The sequence below is a fragment of the Haliaeetus albicilla genome, chromosome 24 (assembly GCF_947461875.1).
Source record: "Haliaeetus albicilla chromosome 24, bHalAlb1.1, whole genome shotgun sequence".
In the NCBI taxonomy this organism is placed as follows: domain Eukaryota; kingdom Metazoa; phylum Chordata; class Aves; order Accipitriformes; family Accipitridae; genus Haliaeetus; species Haliaeetus albicilla.
The window spans coordinates 14,325,352-14,342,290 of NC_091506.1; the positions used below are offsets into that span (position 1 = coordinate 14,325,352).

At 54.7% G+C, this 16,939-nt stretch overlaps 1 protein-coding gene across 4 annotated transcripts; it reads right to left on the reverse strand.

The window, feature by feature from the left end:
• Window positions 1–1,145: 1,145 nt before the first annotated feature.
• ABHD6 (abhydrolase domain containing 6, acylglycerol lipase) lies at window positions 1,146–16,852 on the reverse strand. Of its 4 annotated transcripts, none has more exons than XM_069812211.1 (10): window positions 16,695–16,852; window positions 12,910–12,974; window positions 11,058–11,201; window positions 7,408–7,564; window positions 6,886–6,999; window positions 6,537–6,669; window positions 5,083–5,240; window positions 4,393–4,447; window positions 3,806–3,906; window positions 1,146–3,073 (listed from the first exon to the last, which is right to left on the reverse strand). In XM_069812211.1, exons 3-10 carry the CDS (start codon window positions 11,174–11,176, stop codon window positions 2,897–2,899), a joined length of 1,014 nt encoding a protein of 337 aa, XP_069668312.1. In that variant the 5' UTR covers window positions 11,177–11,201; window positions 12,910–12,974; window positions 16,695–16,852; the 3' UTR covers window positions 1,146–2,896. The 4 variants fall into 4 exon arrangements, with proteins under 4 accessions (XP_069668312.1, XP_069668314.1, XP_069668313.1 ...); XM_069812213.1 differs by lacking the exon at window positions 16,695–16,852 and adding an exon at window positions 13,489–13,696; XM_069812212.1 differs by lacking the exon at window positions 16,695–16,852 and having other exon boundaries at window positions 12,910–13,392.
• Window positions 16,853–16,939: the final 87 nt, after the last annotated feature.

Genomic DNA, 16,939 nt, shown 5'->3' on the forward strand with positions numbered 1-16,939 from the left:
CCAGGCAGAGGAACGAGGTGCCAGGAGGATGGTCCCCAGCCCTCCCTGCAGCTCCTCTGTCAAACAAAGCAGCTGCCGGGCCTCGACAGCCTCCTGGGGAAAGGAGAAATGCAAATACTTTTGCCTGGATATTGACGTAACGCTATTCCTAGAACACTGTATGAATTCAGTTAAGACTTGTAATTACAGCTGAAATTGGTATTTAACACACTTTCAAGAGTTTTAAGAGGAATCTCGGTGCTTAAAACCTAACTGCTCTGCCCCTTGAGGTTTTATTATGCTTTTGAGTGTTTAGGGCCACCTCCTCTTAATAAAGAGAAAAAAGCAAAATTCATATTGTCTTTGAAGAGATGATACTTGAGCCTTCCTGGTCTTCACCATCTCTCTTGACATTATCAGATATTCCTCGAGGCAAAACCTGCATCTCCCAGAAATGTGGGGAGGAAAGAAGCAGCAGAGCAAGACCCCTGTGCCATGCTGTCGCGGTTTAACCCCAGTCGGCAACCAAGCACCACGCAGCCGCCCACTCACCTCCCTCACAGTGAGATGGGGGAGAGAATCAGAAAAGTAAAAGTGAGAAAACTCATGAGTTGAGATAAAGACAGTTTAATAGGGAAAGCAAAAGCCATGCACACAAGCAAAGCAAAACAAGGAATTCATTCCCCACTTCCCATGGGCAGGCAGGTGTTCAGCCATCTCCAGGAAAGCAGGGCTCCATCAGGCGTAGCAGTTACTTGGGAAGACACAGGCCAACACTCTGAATGTGTGTCCCCCCCCCTTCCTTCTTCTTCCCCCAGCTTTATATGCTGAGCATGACATCATATGGTCTGGAATATCCCTCGGGTCAGTCGGGGTCAGCTGTCCCAGTGTGTCCCCTCCCAACTCCTTGTGCCCCCCCAGCCCCCTCGCTGGTGGGGTGGTGAGAGAAGCAGAAAAGGCCTTGACCCTGGGTAAGCACTGCTCAGCAGTAATGAAGACATCTCTGCATTATCAACACTGCTTTCAGCACAAATCCAAAATGTAGCCCCATACTAGCTACTATGAAGAAAATTAACTCTATCCCAGCCAAAACCACCACACATGCATCATCCCACTCCACAGTCCCCTTTTTCCTCAAAGGAAAAAATAATCATTGCACAGCAGACTCCTTAAATCACTAGATTTTAATAGCCATATAAATCCTTTGCGTACAGCTATCTGTGGCATATGAGAAACCATATAGATACCCAACAACTTTTTCTGGCTTTTACCACATAAAACTATCAGCAATTTTTTTTTTTTTTTTAAATCAACTCCTGTAGTAGAAACAATAGCCAAGCAATTAACAGCAAATTTCTAATTTTCTAAAAGAACAATGTTTCTTCTCTTAAAAAGAGCAGAGAAGCTGACGGGGAGTTCCAGATACACGTACAGATTGGGGTACCTCAGAAAGATGGTGAGAAGATGGCTGTCAGCACCGCAAGTGTAGTGTGCATACCTGGTCTGCACGGGGGCTCCGGCAGCACCCGGTGTCGACACCCGAGGGAGGAGGGCTGGGGTGTCCGAGGGGTTAACGGCCGCCTGCTGCTTCACCGTGCAGAGGACCACGCGCCGCCTTGCCCTCCGGTGGCCCTTGGTCCTGCCCGAGACCAGGACCAGCCCTCTCCCCTTGAACACGCGGCGAGGGACTGCACCCACGGAAGTGCAGGATCCGTCCCCGTACATCGCCTTGCAGGCTGCAAAGCGTAGCTCGTCTGCATTACCCGTTTCTATCTATAATTTCACTTGGCCGGGAGTTACAAACCATCAAGAAGAAGCACAAGCACACCGTACGTTTCCACGCCACCGCCCAGCGCCTCGCAGGAGAGCTGTCCCCCTCCTCGCCACCCAGCGAGCCCAGGAGCCCGTACACCCACGCTATTCGCAGACACAGCCCACTCCCACTCCTCACGCCTGGTTTCGGTGACGTCGGCATTCACAGAATTCACAGAATTCATTAAGAAAATCGTTATTTACATCAACGTGTTCAGCAGCGTACGTGGTAGAAGAGCTGAGACAAGAGTTCACCCGAGTTTGCTGACTCGCACCCTGCCCACAGGTTTATTGCTGACTTGGGCTTGGGGACCAAATTGCCCCGAGGGGTTTCCATCCCTCTGGTTTGCACAACAGTGGCAAAGCTGCTGTCTGCACCCCAAGTTTTCACTTGCCATGTTCACCCTCAGGGGGAACCATCCCCCGGGCAAGGCAGGCTGTGCATGGATGCCGTACCCTGGGCAATGTTAAGGCATTACATATACACAAGAGCTGTTGGGGGATTTAAAAAAACCCACTCAAAGTGTAAACATTTTTGCACATACAGTCATTGGACTTCCACGCATGAAGTTTTCTGGTGTTTTCTGCGTAAATCACGAGTTAAGGAACTACACAAAGAGCACTCGAGCAGACGCCTGGAGCACTGGGGTTCTCTTACAGCACGGCAGCATGCAACGCAACGGACTCTAAGTAGTAGAAATATCGTAAGTCTCAGTCCAGGACGCTTCCTCCTTCCTACGTTTCTTATATAGTTTAGGTAAATGTCATTACAGCTATGTGCCGGTAACTCGGGTAAGATGGGTGGCTGCATAAGGAGCTTCAGCACACTGCATGGCTAGAGCTTGGTGATTTTGGCTCATTCCTACTTTATCTCTAAGTAGAAAAGGGAGAGATTCTGCTTCCGTTCCTGTATCTATGGAGGTTGCTCAATGACCCCTAGGTCGCTGTGCCGGCGGTGCTATAGGTTTAGGTATCAGTGATTCTGCCTTCCTCAGGGACTTTGGCACATTCACCCCGATTCATACAAGATCCCTGAGAACTTATCAAAGCTGCAGTACTTTACAATTTAAAAGACCCGGCGTGGGCGCTCGGCTCCCCGCCACGCTCATGCCTGCTTCTTGTTGCTGTCCATGCTGTGCAGCAGCGCCAGGAACTCCAGGATGAGGTTGGCCGTCTTGCGGGGCCGCTCCACCACCACCGAGTGCCCGCAGTTCTCCAGGATGTACACATGGCAGTCCGGGATAGCGCTCGCTAAAACACTGGCGCCAGAAACGTCCAGGACCTGGATGGCAGGGGAAAAAATAGTCATTCCCACGGGCAGAGTTAGGTTTTGCTGGACACCATAGAAACCCTGTTGCAGCTGCCTTTGCAAGTCCAAGCGAGATGCTGAGCAGGGATGGGGACACGGTCCTTGTGATGCCAGCCCCATCATGCAGTACCCTTGCCTGGGGACGGGACCGGGAGGCTGCATGGTGCCGGTCTCAGCATGTGGCAGGGAATTCTCTTGGATGCTTTTTGGCTGCCGCCTCAGTGCAAAGGGGTCACTGCAAGCAAATGCTTGCACCCTTGCATTTACAGAGCGCTTTGCCTGCCTGCAGCTTGCCTCCTCCCCCTCTCACTCCTCCCTGTGTAACCAGCCCTACGAGCCCCATGCCTTGCCTCACCTCGCCGCCTGCCCACGAACAGCATATCTCTTCCCAGTTGCCAGGACAACTCTCTTTGCTGGCACTTTATTCCTCCTCCCAGCCCACGCCTGCTGCGGCGCTGGCGCCTGCCCCCTCGCCCTCCCCAGCCCCGGCTCTGCCCTCTCCTCCCTCCGGTCCCACGCTGACTTTCTGCCCATCACCCCGCCGAGCCCCCGTGTCCAAACCCACTGGGGATGGGGACACACGTATGCCAGCTCGACGCAGAGCAGCACACAGGCTGGCAGCATAGCCCACGCCATGCTCCCACGGGTGGACACGGGCAGAGATGGAGACGCGGTCCCATGGGGGAGGCGGAGGAGGCTGCGTACCTGGTCCTGCTTTCCCCAGATGACCTGCGTCGGTGCTTTGATCTTGCTCATGTTCTCATGGAGAGAGTGCCTGGACTTTTCATCTGCGATTTCTAAAAACACTAGTGGGGGCAAGAGGAGAGTCAGTCCTACAAGGGGGATGCTTTGCCTTCCCTTCTTACAGTGGTCCCCGCGGGCCAGCCCTGCCAGCATCCCCTCAGCGAGAAACCCGGGCAGGGGTGATGGAGAGAGCGCCGATGGGCTGTCCTTGCAAAGGCTGAGTCCTGCACCGCCACCAAGCCCCTCTGCAGAGAGACCCTCTTCCGAGCCCATCTCCTCATAGATATTAGTACTAATTAACCCAGCTGGCAGGACGAGGGTAAAGCAGCAACCCCATCGCCCATGGGGGTGGCAGTGGGTTGCTACCAGTGACCAAGGCGCATCCCCAAATCTGTTAATGACACTGCCCCCTCCCACCCTCAGCAAGGCAGCAGGGGGGTGCAGGGGACAGATGGCAGCAGGGGACACGGGGCCAGTGACAGCCCATCCCCATGCCCTGGGGGTCCGGCTGGAAAGCCTGGTGAGGGAGGCTGCCGCCACACACTTACGTTTCCGGTAAAAATCATTGTGTGGGATGCGAACATCGACGAGGCCCTGGAGGATCTGCAGGGAGAGCAGAGGAGGGGTGTTGGGGGGGGGACCCGTGCCCTGCACAGGGCTGAGCACGCCCGAGAGCGCCCATGAGCATGGCAGGCAGCGGGGAGCGCGGCCCCACCACCCCGGCAGTCTTGGTGTTACCATACTTTTTGTTTTCTTATCCTCCAATCTAGTCATCCCAGACTTCCTAAGGAAAACCAGCTTAATGGCCAGTCCCTCGCCAAGTTCCTCTCGCCTGACAATGAGGTGATTAACATTTCCATTGCTTTTGCTTAAAAAGCAGCAAACAATTCCCCTTCAGGCCAGACAACAGCTGCCTTAGTTATTTAATTCTTCCTGCCAGCCATATTTACTAAAAAGCCCTTCGACATCCCAGCCTGCTGCCAAAGGCGTCGCTGGAGGAGGAATTTCAGCAGGCGCTGTGAGAGGGCGGTGGGAAAAGCGAGTTTGAAGGGAAACTGCTGGAAGGGTGCTGGGAGCGGGGCTGGGGGTGTCCCGCCTGGTTGATGGGGGGATGGCAGCACTAGCTCTGCTCCTGGCATCACCTCGGCTGCCACCATGCAGGCTCAGGGAGAAGCAAACCTGTCCCCTGCTCTCCAACCCCCCTTTCCCAGCTGCTATAGCCAGCCCGGGCTTCTCACCTGCTGTGGCACCTTGAAGCGAACGTAGGAGCAAAGCTTCAGCATATCTGCCATCTCCTCGGGCGTCGAGGGAATTAAAGGGATCCTGTCGATGCATTTGGACTCTTGCAGCTCCCGAAGCTGCTTAATGAACTTGCTGTCAGTGGTACTCGGCAGGCCTGGGTCAAACGAGAAGGGGGACACAAGCTAAAACCCGGATGAGACCCCAACAGCCCCAGCAACAGAGCATCACTGTAGTGACCTGCATCATCCCTGCCTCTGGCCTGCCACTTGCTCTATCATTAAAAAAATAAAATTAAAATAGAGGGGGAGAATTAAATCTGTACATACAGCAACCTTAATATGTATCCAGAGGTACCCCAGGCTCCCTCCTGCTCCAGGACACCACCGAGCCCTGCGGGCTGATGCAATACGAGGTGTATTCCCTGTAGACAGGCATGAATACTTTGGCAAAAACTATGTAGTATATACAGTGTTTATTTTTATGTGGATGGTGGATGCAAATACTAATGCCCATGCCCAGCCTGCTACAGCAAAGGGTTAGACAGAAAATTTCAGAAGCCCCATCCACATGCACCACTGTGGGGAAGACTCCCCCAGCAGCTTAACCCCAAACCTCTCTGCAGCCCCCACACAGAGGTTTTACATCCAGAAGCCCTCAGAGAGTTGGCCAGCACCTCTCCCAGAGAGGAGGGGAGCCTTGTCACACCCAGCGCCTGGTAGTTTGGTAACCTTGCGCTTTGCTTCATTAATTACCTGGGAGCTGCTTTCCCTGCATGGGAGAGGGAAAGAGCTGCTGTACCAACCGGGATGCAGCAAAGCCCTCCCTGGCAGAGAAGCTCCCTGCCAACCCCCCCATGTCTCCTGCAGCATGTCATGCCCAGGCTCTCCCAAGCCCCCCACTGGCCAAGGGGATGGTGGGGATGGAGGAGTGGTGCACAGGCATGGGGACACCCCGCTGACCTGCACCCAGCCCCCAAATGGTCTTCCATCTTGGAGCACCCAAATGTGGGAGGAGTGAGCTCGCCGGCTCCCAGAGCCCCAGCCCTCTGGCACGCTGGGGCTCTCAGTCAGACTGGGGAGACTTTTCCCATTGCTGCCTGGGTTCCCCCTCCAGACTGAGAGTCTATGGACTTGCCATATAAAATGGCTGCCACCCCAAGAGGAAACACATTTTTCCTCCAGAGCAGGAATTGTCCCATTTACTCTAGTCCCAGCTCTAACCATGGCATAGCGGGGCATACTCCAAAGCCCCAGGGAAGAGCAGTCAGGACAAGACTGTGATTTGCTCCCATGCCCTGGAAGCTCGCTCTGCTAGAGATTTTCAGACCATACATACAAATTATTTCAAAATGCTTTGCACTAAAAGACTATTGTGCCTCCAGCGCTGCTCTGGGCTTTCGCACTGGCTCCTGCTTGCCCTCTCCCCATCTCACCTCCCCTGCATTGCCCACCTGCAGGACAGATAAGGGTCAGGCTGCAAATGTCTTCTGGATACTGAGCAGCATAGACGCCGGCAACGTTTCCGCCCATGGAAGTCCCAACCAGATGAAAGGGCCTTCTGTTCAGCTTGATGCACTCCACGAACTGGCAGGGGAGCAGAAGGAGCATTGTTAGCGGGGACGAAGCAACGGCATGGGGTCATTAGAGAAATTCAGCTCAAAAGCTTGAGGTCGATGGCTCTGGCTGCCTGGGAAGGGAGGGAGCGGGGCCGCACGAGGCAGGGCTCACGGAGCTTAGCATCCCTCATGTCCCCACATCCCTGCATCCCTCTGCAAAGGCGATGCAACACCGGGGCATTACCTGGTGTATTCTTTTAGCTTGCCCACTAATGGAGTAATCGTCCAAGGCCGAGCGTGTTGTGCCTTCGTGCCCGGGCATGTCAACACACACCAAGTGCAGGTTCTTCGGCAGGAACTGCAGAAACAAACCGGGGGTGGTTACAGTGCAGGGGAATCACTGCAAAGCTCAGGGATGGAAACTGGTGACCACGGGTGGGAGCAGGGGGGGTCACTCTCCTCCTAGCAGCCCCTGGTTACTCATGCACCAGAATAAGTCAGCTCACATCCTACCAAGGATGACATGATGGCAAGACTCGCTTTCCATGGAGAAGGCAGGTATGTACTGCTCTTCCCCTGCAGCTCGGCATGTCATAGGGATGAAAGGGATCCAACAAGCAATGAGCACAGAGCTAAGGAAGGTGTTTCTAGCATGTTACAGTGATCATCACATCCCATGCATGCAACCGTTGGGTCCCCACACCGCCTGCAAGCCCAGGACCATTGACTCTCACTAAGTAGCAATATGATAGAAATTGAGTCCCACCTTGACTATAGACAGCCACATGTCTTTGTGGGCTGAGAACCCATGTAACATCAGGATGGATGGTCGGTATCCAGGTCTCCCTCTATAGGAATAACAAAACTGATAGTCATCGTAGTTTGCATATCTAACCTGCATACCCAAGGCTCGGCGCCAGTACCTGGAAACAAGGAGAAAACACCACCAGTGAGCGAGGCAAGACCGGGGCCCAGTGGTAATATAAGCCAGGTGACAAGTCCAAACTCAGCCGCAGTTTGCTAGTTTGCTAAGGCCAGTTAGGTTGGGCTCACATCAGTGTTGTCATGGCCCTAACTGGGACTAATTCTGAGCATCTTGTCCCTGGACCAGACCCTATGCTTACATGTGATCCCTTACAGGTGTAGTACCGGCCACTGGCTATTCATGGCTGTGCTGCAGACGGCTTGTGGAGACACCCTGTTTGTAAAAAACTTCAGAAAATACCCGAAATAACTAATTTGCACAGTTCCCTCAAGGCAATGGAAATGAGCCAAAATAACAAACCAAAAACTGAAAACACCCAAAGGTTGGTATGAGGAGTGAGGCCCAAGAGAGCAAGGCAGAACACACACGGCAAGGCAGCATGCAGGATGGGCAGGCCAAGGGAGGCACTTTTTCCAGGTGGGTAAGATGGATCTGTCACGAGTTTATTGGGGTGCACCCTTGCAGCCATGGGACAACATCACACCATGTTGGATCCCAGCCAAAACAACCATGTTACCCAGGAGCACCACAGAAATCCATTCCCCATATATGAACTAGATGATCCTTAAAAATTTATTTGTACGTACACAAAGAATCGGGGGGGGCCACCCTTACACAGGGTCAAACACCCCAGAAGATACCAGGCTAAGCCCAGGGAAACCTGGGTTATTCCTCTGAAAGCAGAGGCAGACAGCTCCTGCCAGCGCATGCTTGGAGCCTGCTCAAGGAGGATGCAGTGAAACTGCTGGCCAGAGGGGACCTGGGCAGAGATTATCAGTGACACTTTGGACACATGATGTGTACATGCAGTCCAAGACGGAGGAGTAGGCTTGCTTCCTCTGCATTTCCCCTGTGCTCAGACGTATCCCTTGTCAGGATAACTACTGGGCTACTCCTGAGGGCCGAGATACGGGCAAATACTTTTATAAGCAATATCAGAATTTATTTGAGACACAAGAGCAAGGTCACCAACACTGCTGGGCTGTCCTAGCTCTCTGCCCACACAAAGCTTATGCATAGTGCAATCCTCTTTTAGCATAATCCCTTTTTAGAGGGAGTTAGTGGAACTTAAGCAGCATCTCGGCTCTGTGCTGGTCCTACAAGGAGAGGTGAATTTCTCCCTGAATAAGTGTCTTAAGAGTCCTCGCCTCAAAGGCACTGGTGTAAACTACCGATGGGCAAGATGATAACATTTTTAGCAACTGATCCTGATGGATCAATTCAGCAGAAGGCAAAATAATCTGTGCAAAGCTGAACTGATCCCTTGCGAGGTGTTAACGCGCTTAGTGGCAGTGGCTAAACTGATTAACCCCTGGCGGCAGAGCAGGCAGAGCAGGCGGGCTCTGGGGCTGGGGTCAGCGGGGCAGCCCTGGACGTCACACCCGGCAGGGAGATGCATTAGCGGCAGGGGTGGGAGTGAGGCCATCGGCGACGGGGGCCCAGCGTGACCCTTGGCCGCGCCGTCCGAGGACACGCAGACCGGCACCGAGGAGGAGGAAGGGGGAAGTGAGTGGTGGGAGAAGGGAGAAGCGTCCCCAGGGACCTCCCCGGGGACCTCCCAGGAGCGGTGCCGCAAAGCTGGAGCTGCACGGGGATGAAACGGGTGGACAGCATGGCATGCTGCCTGCCCCCTCTCCTGCCTCTGCTGATGGGGAAACGCAACGATTTTGTCCCAAAAAAGAGCCGACTCAGAAAGAAGCAAACAGGAAAGGAATAGTAAAGGGCAAACCCACTCTTCTCACCCACTGTCCCTAAGAGGTGGCCGTGAAAGAGAGCATTGCAGTTACTCCTGCAAGATGCCAGTGCTGCCAGAAATGCTGGAGGAGAGAGAGATGGAGACACTTAACCTTCAAAAGAAAACAGCCCTGCTGATCTCTGCTCACATGCTCCCTCCCTCAGCCGAACACAGCCTGACCTACCCACGGTGCATTTTTACTCAGCCCCTAACTTGCAACCCCAAAAGACAAGGCAGCAGGGTCTTTTCTATCTCCCTCAACCAGGCTCCTCAAAGCTCCCAGCATCAGCCCCTTGCGTCTCCTTTGCCCTGTCCTGCCACCCCTGCCTGTGGCCCTCCAAAGGCTTCGCCCCGACCACACTCGCTCTGCTCTGGTGTGGTCGCATTTCTCCAGCAATCCTCCTCTGAACCTGAGCCCATCAGGGTCCTCCCTGGCTTCCACCAGCCACTCATATGTCCGAAGGAAAAAAAACCCCTTTGACTGACAAACCCGGTACGGTCTGGACCTGCCCCGGGCAGCAGCCCAGGCGTCCCTGGGGCAGGAGGCTGTCACACCTCCTGCTCTCCTTTGCAGAGCAACATTTGGCCTCTCAGGTCCTCATGCAATGCACAACGGGAAGAAATTCTCCCCTGTGCCGATCCAGTTGCTGGAGTTTTCATCCCATCCTCCCTCCTCTCTCAGCCTCCAGATGCTGTGATTAAAAGGTTGCTAATAAATGTGCTGTTAGAAACAGGCTTCATCACGCTGCTGCATCTGAGTGCCGGGGTGGGCTAACGGCCTCCTCTCACAGGAGGTCAGTGATTTGGAAACACCCCGTGAGCAAAACTGCAGGAGCCACCATCTGCCAGCAACACGTGAGGGCAGCCTGCCGTGCTGCCTGCTGCTGCCTGCACCGGGCGATGAGACGCTGCCCCGGCTTCTGAAAGGAGCATTATTCCAGCTTTCCCCTGCAACAAACCCAGATGGGAAAGCGAGCAGCGTGCTTATCACTGAATTCCAGGGACAGACAAGGACTGAAGGATGTAGCACCTGCCTCCTGGTATCAGAAAGGACAAGATGCTAAGGGGGTAAGGAAAAGCATCGCTTCATCTTATCTGATGCTCCCAGCCCAGAAGAGAGGGAGAGAATGAGAAAAGCCTCCTCTGTAACTACTAGCGAGAGAAAAGTCCCTGCCTGCCGAGCAGGCTGTTAGCCGGGAGGGAGTGCGTGAGCCCGGGGAGCTGCGGCAGAGCCGAGGACACCCACATTGACGGCTGCATTGATAAGGTGGGAGGTCACCAGCCTGCGGGGCTGCCAGGCTGGGGGACAGGCAGCAACAGTGATGCTTTTCTCAGTCGCAGTCCTGTCCTTGGGGGAAACAACCCAGAAACATTTGGAGACATCCTGCAGCCCAGCTGAGGCTGCCCCGACAGACATAAGCCCCAGCAACAAAAAAAACAGTAAGAAAATGCCGTTTTCTTCTCCCAGAGATGCTTAAAGCTACACACAGCCAGTATGCCTGTGGAAAACCCCACCTCACCCGCTCCTGTTGCCGTCACGGGCAGGAACAGCCACCTCTGTCTGTGCCACCTTGCTGCCTGTGGGCTCTTTGTGCATTTGTGTGTGTGCCAGGGCGCAGGGACCTGATGGGGACCATCACCATCAGGTAATTCCACCTCTGCACTAAAATGAGAGCAGCTGGGCTAATGAACTCACCAGTAGTAGATGCGGATGAGCGCTGAGGGCCAGAGGAGGAAGGAGGCCACGAAGGCCAGGATGGGGATGGCCAGCGTGCCGCCGGCGATGACAAACATGTTCAGCACATCCAGGTCCATGCTGCTCTTCACCGCCCAGCCTCACCTGCCCACATTTAGGGAAGGATCAGCGGTTAAACACCAGAAACAATGACAAGTTGACAGTAAATGAGATCTCTGCTGCCAGGGGGAGAGGAAAGCGGCTCTGCGAGAGGCAAAGGATACTGCTCAGGAGCATGGCAAATTCTCTTCCAGTTTTAAAAATCGATTATTTCTTCTGGCTCCTTAATGGATCTAATTATTCCAATGTTATCCTCTCAGGAGAGCACATCTCAAACAGGCGATGAGCCTCCTTAACAGGCACAGACCACATCCAGGGTGACGGGGTGCAACGTGGCCCTTGGGACACTTTGCAGACCGGGGAAGCACAGCCCCGCTCCGTTGGGTGCAGGCAGCCTTTCCACCCCGATGGGTGCAGGCAGGGCTGCCTTAACGCAGGCTCCACGTTGCTTTTCGGAGGCAGGCGTCCAGCTCCGGCTCCCCTCCCCCTGCCCAATCCCAAATCCCCAGCACACAACCACTGACCTAGAATTGATGGCTTGAGCCCAGCTCTCATTACTGCTCCACACAGGCACCAACTAATCAAGGGAGCAGAGCTTAGTAATGGGCTCGGGAACTGAAGGAAACAACCTGGCAGGGCACTCTTTGGCGACCAGCCCTTATCTGAGACAAATTCATCCTCTCCCCCATGTCCTCGCTCTTGCCCCACGGGGCGTTTTGCACTTGCTGTCGATCACAGGTCCCCATCCCGGCTCCCGAGCTTCCTTCGGACAAATCTCAGGGGCGGCAGGCGAAGGACACAAGGTGCAAGGGCGAGCTCTCACGCAACGCCATGCTCGTCCCTGAACTCGCCCCACCACAGGCAGCTGGGATATATTTTTCTCATTAAGAGATTAAACCCTGTCGCACACACATCTCCTCTAATTCCTCCTGCTAACCAACATACGTCTCGCCCTTTCCTCGGCACTAGCTCTTTTGTCACACATCTATAAAACGAAACATCCTCAATGCCTGCTCTCCCACCAGCCAACCCCCCCCCAACACCACCACCACATTTGTCCGTGCCAGGGCAGACAGATTTACTTCTGCTTCCTGCAAGACTCACGGCAGTATGTGGTATGTTGTATATTATGGCATGAAGCAGGAACAGAATCGTCGCGGTCACATTCTCTCCCCCTCCAATGCCGTCACACTGAATCACATCAAAGCCCCACATTACACACGACCAAGAAAAACAGTTTATAGAACCTCTGAAGCAACAGTCAGGTTTGCCCTCTTCCCCCAGGGAAAACAGGAATAACTGAAATTTGAGGAATACTGTATATATTTCCACCAGGCACCTCCTTAACAAAGCTAAACCTCATTTCCTTCTTCAAGCCTCAACAACACGCCGTTATTCATTTAATTAACATTTTGTAGAAAGATCTTTGATCTCTGCACGGCTTGTTCATAGATAAACAATTTGTGCAACAGATAAACGTTTTATGTGAGAGCAGGGCTGCACGGGAGCCCACCTGAGAGCACTTGCTGCCTTTCGCTATGTCACTAAAACAGAGAAGAAATTAAGCACAGAAAATCACCATCATTCCCACTGGCGACCCATAACAAGAGCAGGTTGCAGCTAGGAGAAAGCACGGGAAAAGCGTGGGGCGGCGGGAGCCCCTGTGCTCCCCAGCGCGGGGTCACCACCTCCGCCTCCACCGCCCTCGGAAAGCAAAACAAGAAGGAGAAAGCCTTTAAAAAGCCCAGCTTACTTTGCAGAGATCCCCTCCTCCTCTCGGCACAGGTCCCGCTCGCTGTGAGTAGCGTGTGTAGGCGTCTGAAAACACCGTCAGAAGAGGAAAAAAAAAAGGTTAAAATCGCACTCCTGCTTTATCTCCTCCTTTCAGACTCGGTAGCTGGGCAAGATGGTGAGTTTGGGGTATTTAAGCCACCAGCTTCCCTTCAAGACACCTCATCTTCACCATCTGACCAACCTTTCCCCTGTTTATGAAAATATGGTCTTTTGTACAATAAAGCCAAACAAGGGCACTTGTTCCAAGTAGGAGCAAAGTGCAAGCTGCCATCTGAGATGAAGCAAAAGCTGGCGCAGCACGGCGGGGAGAGCCAACGCCAGCAGCCCCTGCCACGGCAGGGCTGCGCAGCACCCAGCGAAACGGGGCTCATGGTTGCGCTTTGGGTGATTATAGCTATTAGAACAAAGCCAGCTAAGCTGCTTCCCATCCCCTTCCTCTTCGTCTTAAATGTAATTTTCTAAGCGCTCTCGGTGCCAACCCCCCCGAGCCTTCCCTGTGCGAGTCGGGCTGAAGCGTAGCACAGCCGCAGGAAATTACTTGAGCGGCAGGAAAACGCTGGCCTGAACTCGCCGGCAGCTTTTGGCTGTGGAAATTCAAGCTGGAGGCGCAGCGGGAGCACCGGAGAGCCCCCCTTGCCCTGAGCGCTGGGGACTGCTTTGAGCCAGAAAATCCCTGAGAGATCCCCCCCTGCCACGGCTGTGGGGCCCGGGGCACCCTGGGGTTCCCACTCCCATCGTGCCGGAACGTTTCAGCAGGGCCACGGCAGCTGCCGCTCACCACGTGAGCCCTGGCGCCCAATGCCAGCCACGAGCACCCAGCAAGCCTCGCTCAGGGCCCCCGCCGGCCACGGGTGCTCGGGGGGGGGGGAATGATGCTCGGGGAGCCCCGCGGCGCAGCCAAGCCTCCTTCTGCGTGGCCAGAGCATCGCCATCGATTTCCATGGCTACCTCCGATGGAGGCGGTGGGAAGGAAAATGCCGGCAGGCCCAGCTCCACGGTTGCAGGCAGCCATTATCAGCCTGGTCCTGAGCACCCCCAGCCCCATAAAGCCACCCCTGCCCCCAGCACCGCTGCAGGGACACTGGGCTCCCGAAAGCCACGCAGGAACACCCCCGGTGCCATCCCCCCCCCCCAAACGGTGCTTTGCTTAGGGGACGATCACCCTCCCTGCTGCACCGGTACCAGGGACAGGAATGGGCAGCATCACCCCAGGCACCGGCACAGTCCTTTGGTACCAGCTAGAGAGACACTGTGGGCTTAAAAATAAAAGCGAGCCCCCTGGTAACAGCTGTAAGTCTTCAGACCGCAGCTCATTCATCACTCTGAGGTGCCCTGTGACCAAGAGTCACAGCAAATGGCTCCAAGCATTGCCACTGCTTCTTGGAAGGGTCTCCAAGTACCTCATAAATTAACTCGCAAACATCAATTAGACAAGTCTGATAAATGCCGTGTGATTATGGTGGCTATAAGGCCAAGTGGGCTGTGCACCCGGCAGGGTACGGGATGCGAAACCAGGAGCACCGGTTCCCACACTGGCAGCTGAGGCACAGGCACTAAGCACTGCCACCCCTGCATCCCACCTGGGAGGACGCCCCAAACAAGCCACCCCAGGTAACGGGATGGACCAGGACAGATGCTAAGGGGAGGCGCCACGTCTCCACTTGTCTCCTATTTTCCTCCCTGTGTTGAATTCAGGCAGGGGACTCATCACCTGCAAACAGAGGGGCCAAGAGGCAGGAGCAGGCTGTGGGTTGCTACAGAGGACAGCATGTTGACAACAGTCCCCAGGGCTACCGGCCAAAGCGACAACAAATTACTGTGAGCAAGGTTTGAATCCTCATCAATATTTTTTTTCTCTTTCAAGCTTGGTGGGTCACACCAGGGAGGCTGGAGAAGACCCAACAGTGCAACTCAGGTGTATATATCAATTTTTTCCAAGCCCCATGTAAGATGCAGCAGCAGCAGCAGCACACCCCAGTGTGTGAGATCAAAAAACTGCATTTAGCTCAAAAAAAAAAAAAAAAAAAAAGCAATCCCATAAACGTGAAAGCAGCTGGGATTGTTACCCAGGGAGACAGGAGGCTCTTCACCAGGATTAACATCTCTCGCAGAGCCAACGGGGCGAGAGCTGGGATGGGGATGCCTGGGGGGGGCCCATAGAGGGGCTGCGGCACAAAAGCCTTCACAAGGCAGAGGGGCTCGGCTCGGAAGGGGAAAGCAGCAGCTAACGCACTGGGCAGCCCCGTGCAAAGCCCAAGAGGGTTTTTTACAACACAGGAATCACATGTATGTGCTCACTGTCTAGACGTGCCAAAATTCAAGCACAAAGGTTGAATTGGGCTGTGCTCATCGGGACTGGGCTGCAAAACTAGGGCTACTGCCCTACGCTCGGTGTTTCACTTACCGCTCCCCGCGCCCAGAGCAGCCCATGGCTGAAAAGACAATAGATTTAAAACCTCCGAGTAGCTGAAAGCTAAGTGGCACATTTAGGCATACTTTAATTTTTTCTGAAGAACTGAAGAAGAAGAAACATCAACCAATTTTAAGATCCCACTGCAGAAACAGGGGGCTTTGACAGGCCGCAGCGGCTGAGATGGGGCCCCCAGAAACCCTGACTCACACCACTGACCGTGTAAGAAGAAAAACCCGAGCCATGCAAGTAAGCCATTTCCCTTGGAAACCGCCTCCCCCTTGGCATCCTCAACAGCCAGAAAAATAATACTGACCATAAACAATGACATAACTAATATTACGATTCCTCAGTGGTACATTTTGCAGCATGATCTTTTAGATGCCAGTCACAGTGAAATTATAATTTAAGATCTATTAATATTTGAAAGATCTCTGTCCATCAGCCAGCCAGCTCTCGGTCTTAATCCAGCCTCTGGAGGGCTGGGAATAGGAAACGTGCCCTTTCACCTTCATTTATTTATAGAAGGCAGAAATGAGATCATTATTTCTGCAGCGCCGTTTCACGAAACACGCATCTCTGACCCATTTGTATCTGTGCAACGTGGCTTTTAAACACGAGCCAGAGAGTCCGGGCTGGCCCCCAGCCCCACTGCTGCACCCCAGGCTGGGAACACGCAGGGACGAGCCGCCGGTGTCACTGCCAGCCAGCCTGGGGACAAGGTGGCTGAAAAGTACAACCGGAGTGGGCTGTGCTGCCAGCCAGTCACTGATTTAGAAAATCATAACGTGCCAGACCTCCTTCCGGACCCCGTCGCCACCCCCGTCCCGCCGCACACGCACGCAACGGAGGATGCACGGCGCAACTGATGTCACGAGCGTGCCCGGACTCAGTCCTCTCCTGGGGGTGGGGGGGGTAGGAAAGATTCGGGGAGGGATGGGGTAGGGGTACCGGGGGGCCACCTCCAGGTCCCCTCTCCCACCACACAGACACCCCCCCCCGCAAAAGCATCCTCCTGAAGGAAAATGACGGCATCCTCCAAAGAGCAGCGGCCGAGATGCAACGCCGCTCTCCTCCCCTTCGTGCCCCGTTTTCTGATTATTCTCGGAGGGGGTGGGGGGATTTTAAGGCAAATTAATTAAATCTTTAATTTTTTTTTTTTTATTATTATTTCTTGCATTTTGGCTTTGCTCGGGACCTGGGGGGGGGGGGACCGGGGGAGGGGGGGGGGGGGGGCCCGGACGCCGTTCCGGCGTCCGGGCCCCCCCCTCCCTCCCTCCCCCGGTGTCCCCCCCCCGGGGTCCCGCTCCCGTTCCCCCCCCCTCGCCTCTCACCGTGCCGATCCGAACCGTACCGGGCCTCAACGGCAGCGCTGAGCGGTGAAAAACACGTCGGCTCCGTTGCGCTCTCCCTCCGCCCCGGTGCCGGTCGTTGCCGGTTGCGGCTCCGCGGGGGCGCAGCGCAGCGCGGCGGCGAGGCGGGGATGCGGCGGGGCCGTGCGCGGTGCGGAGGGGGGGGCTGGGAGGGCGGGATGTGGAAGGCGTGGGGGTGGGGGGGTGTAAAAGGGAGATACAAGGGT

Bases quoted from the DNA above. Each gene is read 5' to 3' on its own strand.
- ABHD6 (XM_069812211.1), bottom strand. From the start codon at position 11,176: ATGGACCTGGATGTGCTGAACATGTTTGTCATCGCCGGCGGCACGCTG. The intron at 5,241-6,536 runs GTGGGCAATGCA...CGTTTGACCCAG, and splicing joins GACCCTTATCTGTCCTGCAG to GCCTGCCGAGTACCACTGAC. The intron at 4,448-5,082 runs GTGAGAAGCCCG...CTCTCCCTGCAG, and splicing joins GCTTCAAGGTGCCACAGCAG to ATCCTCCAGGGCCTCGTCGA.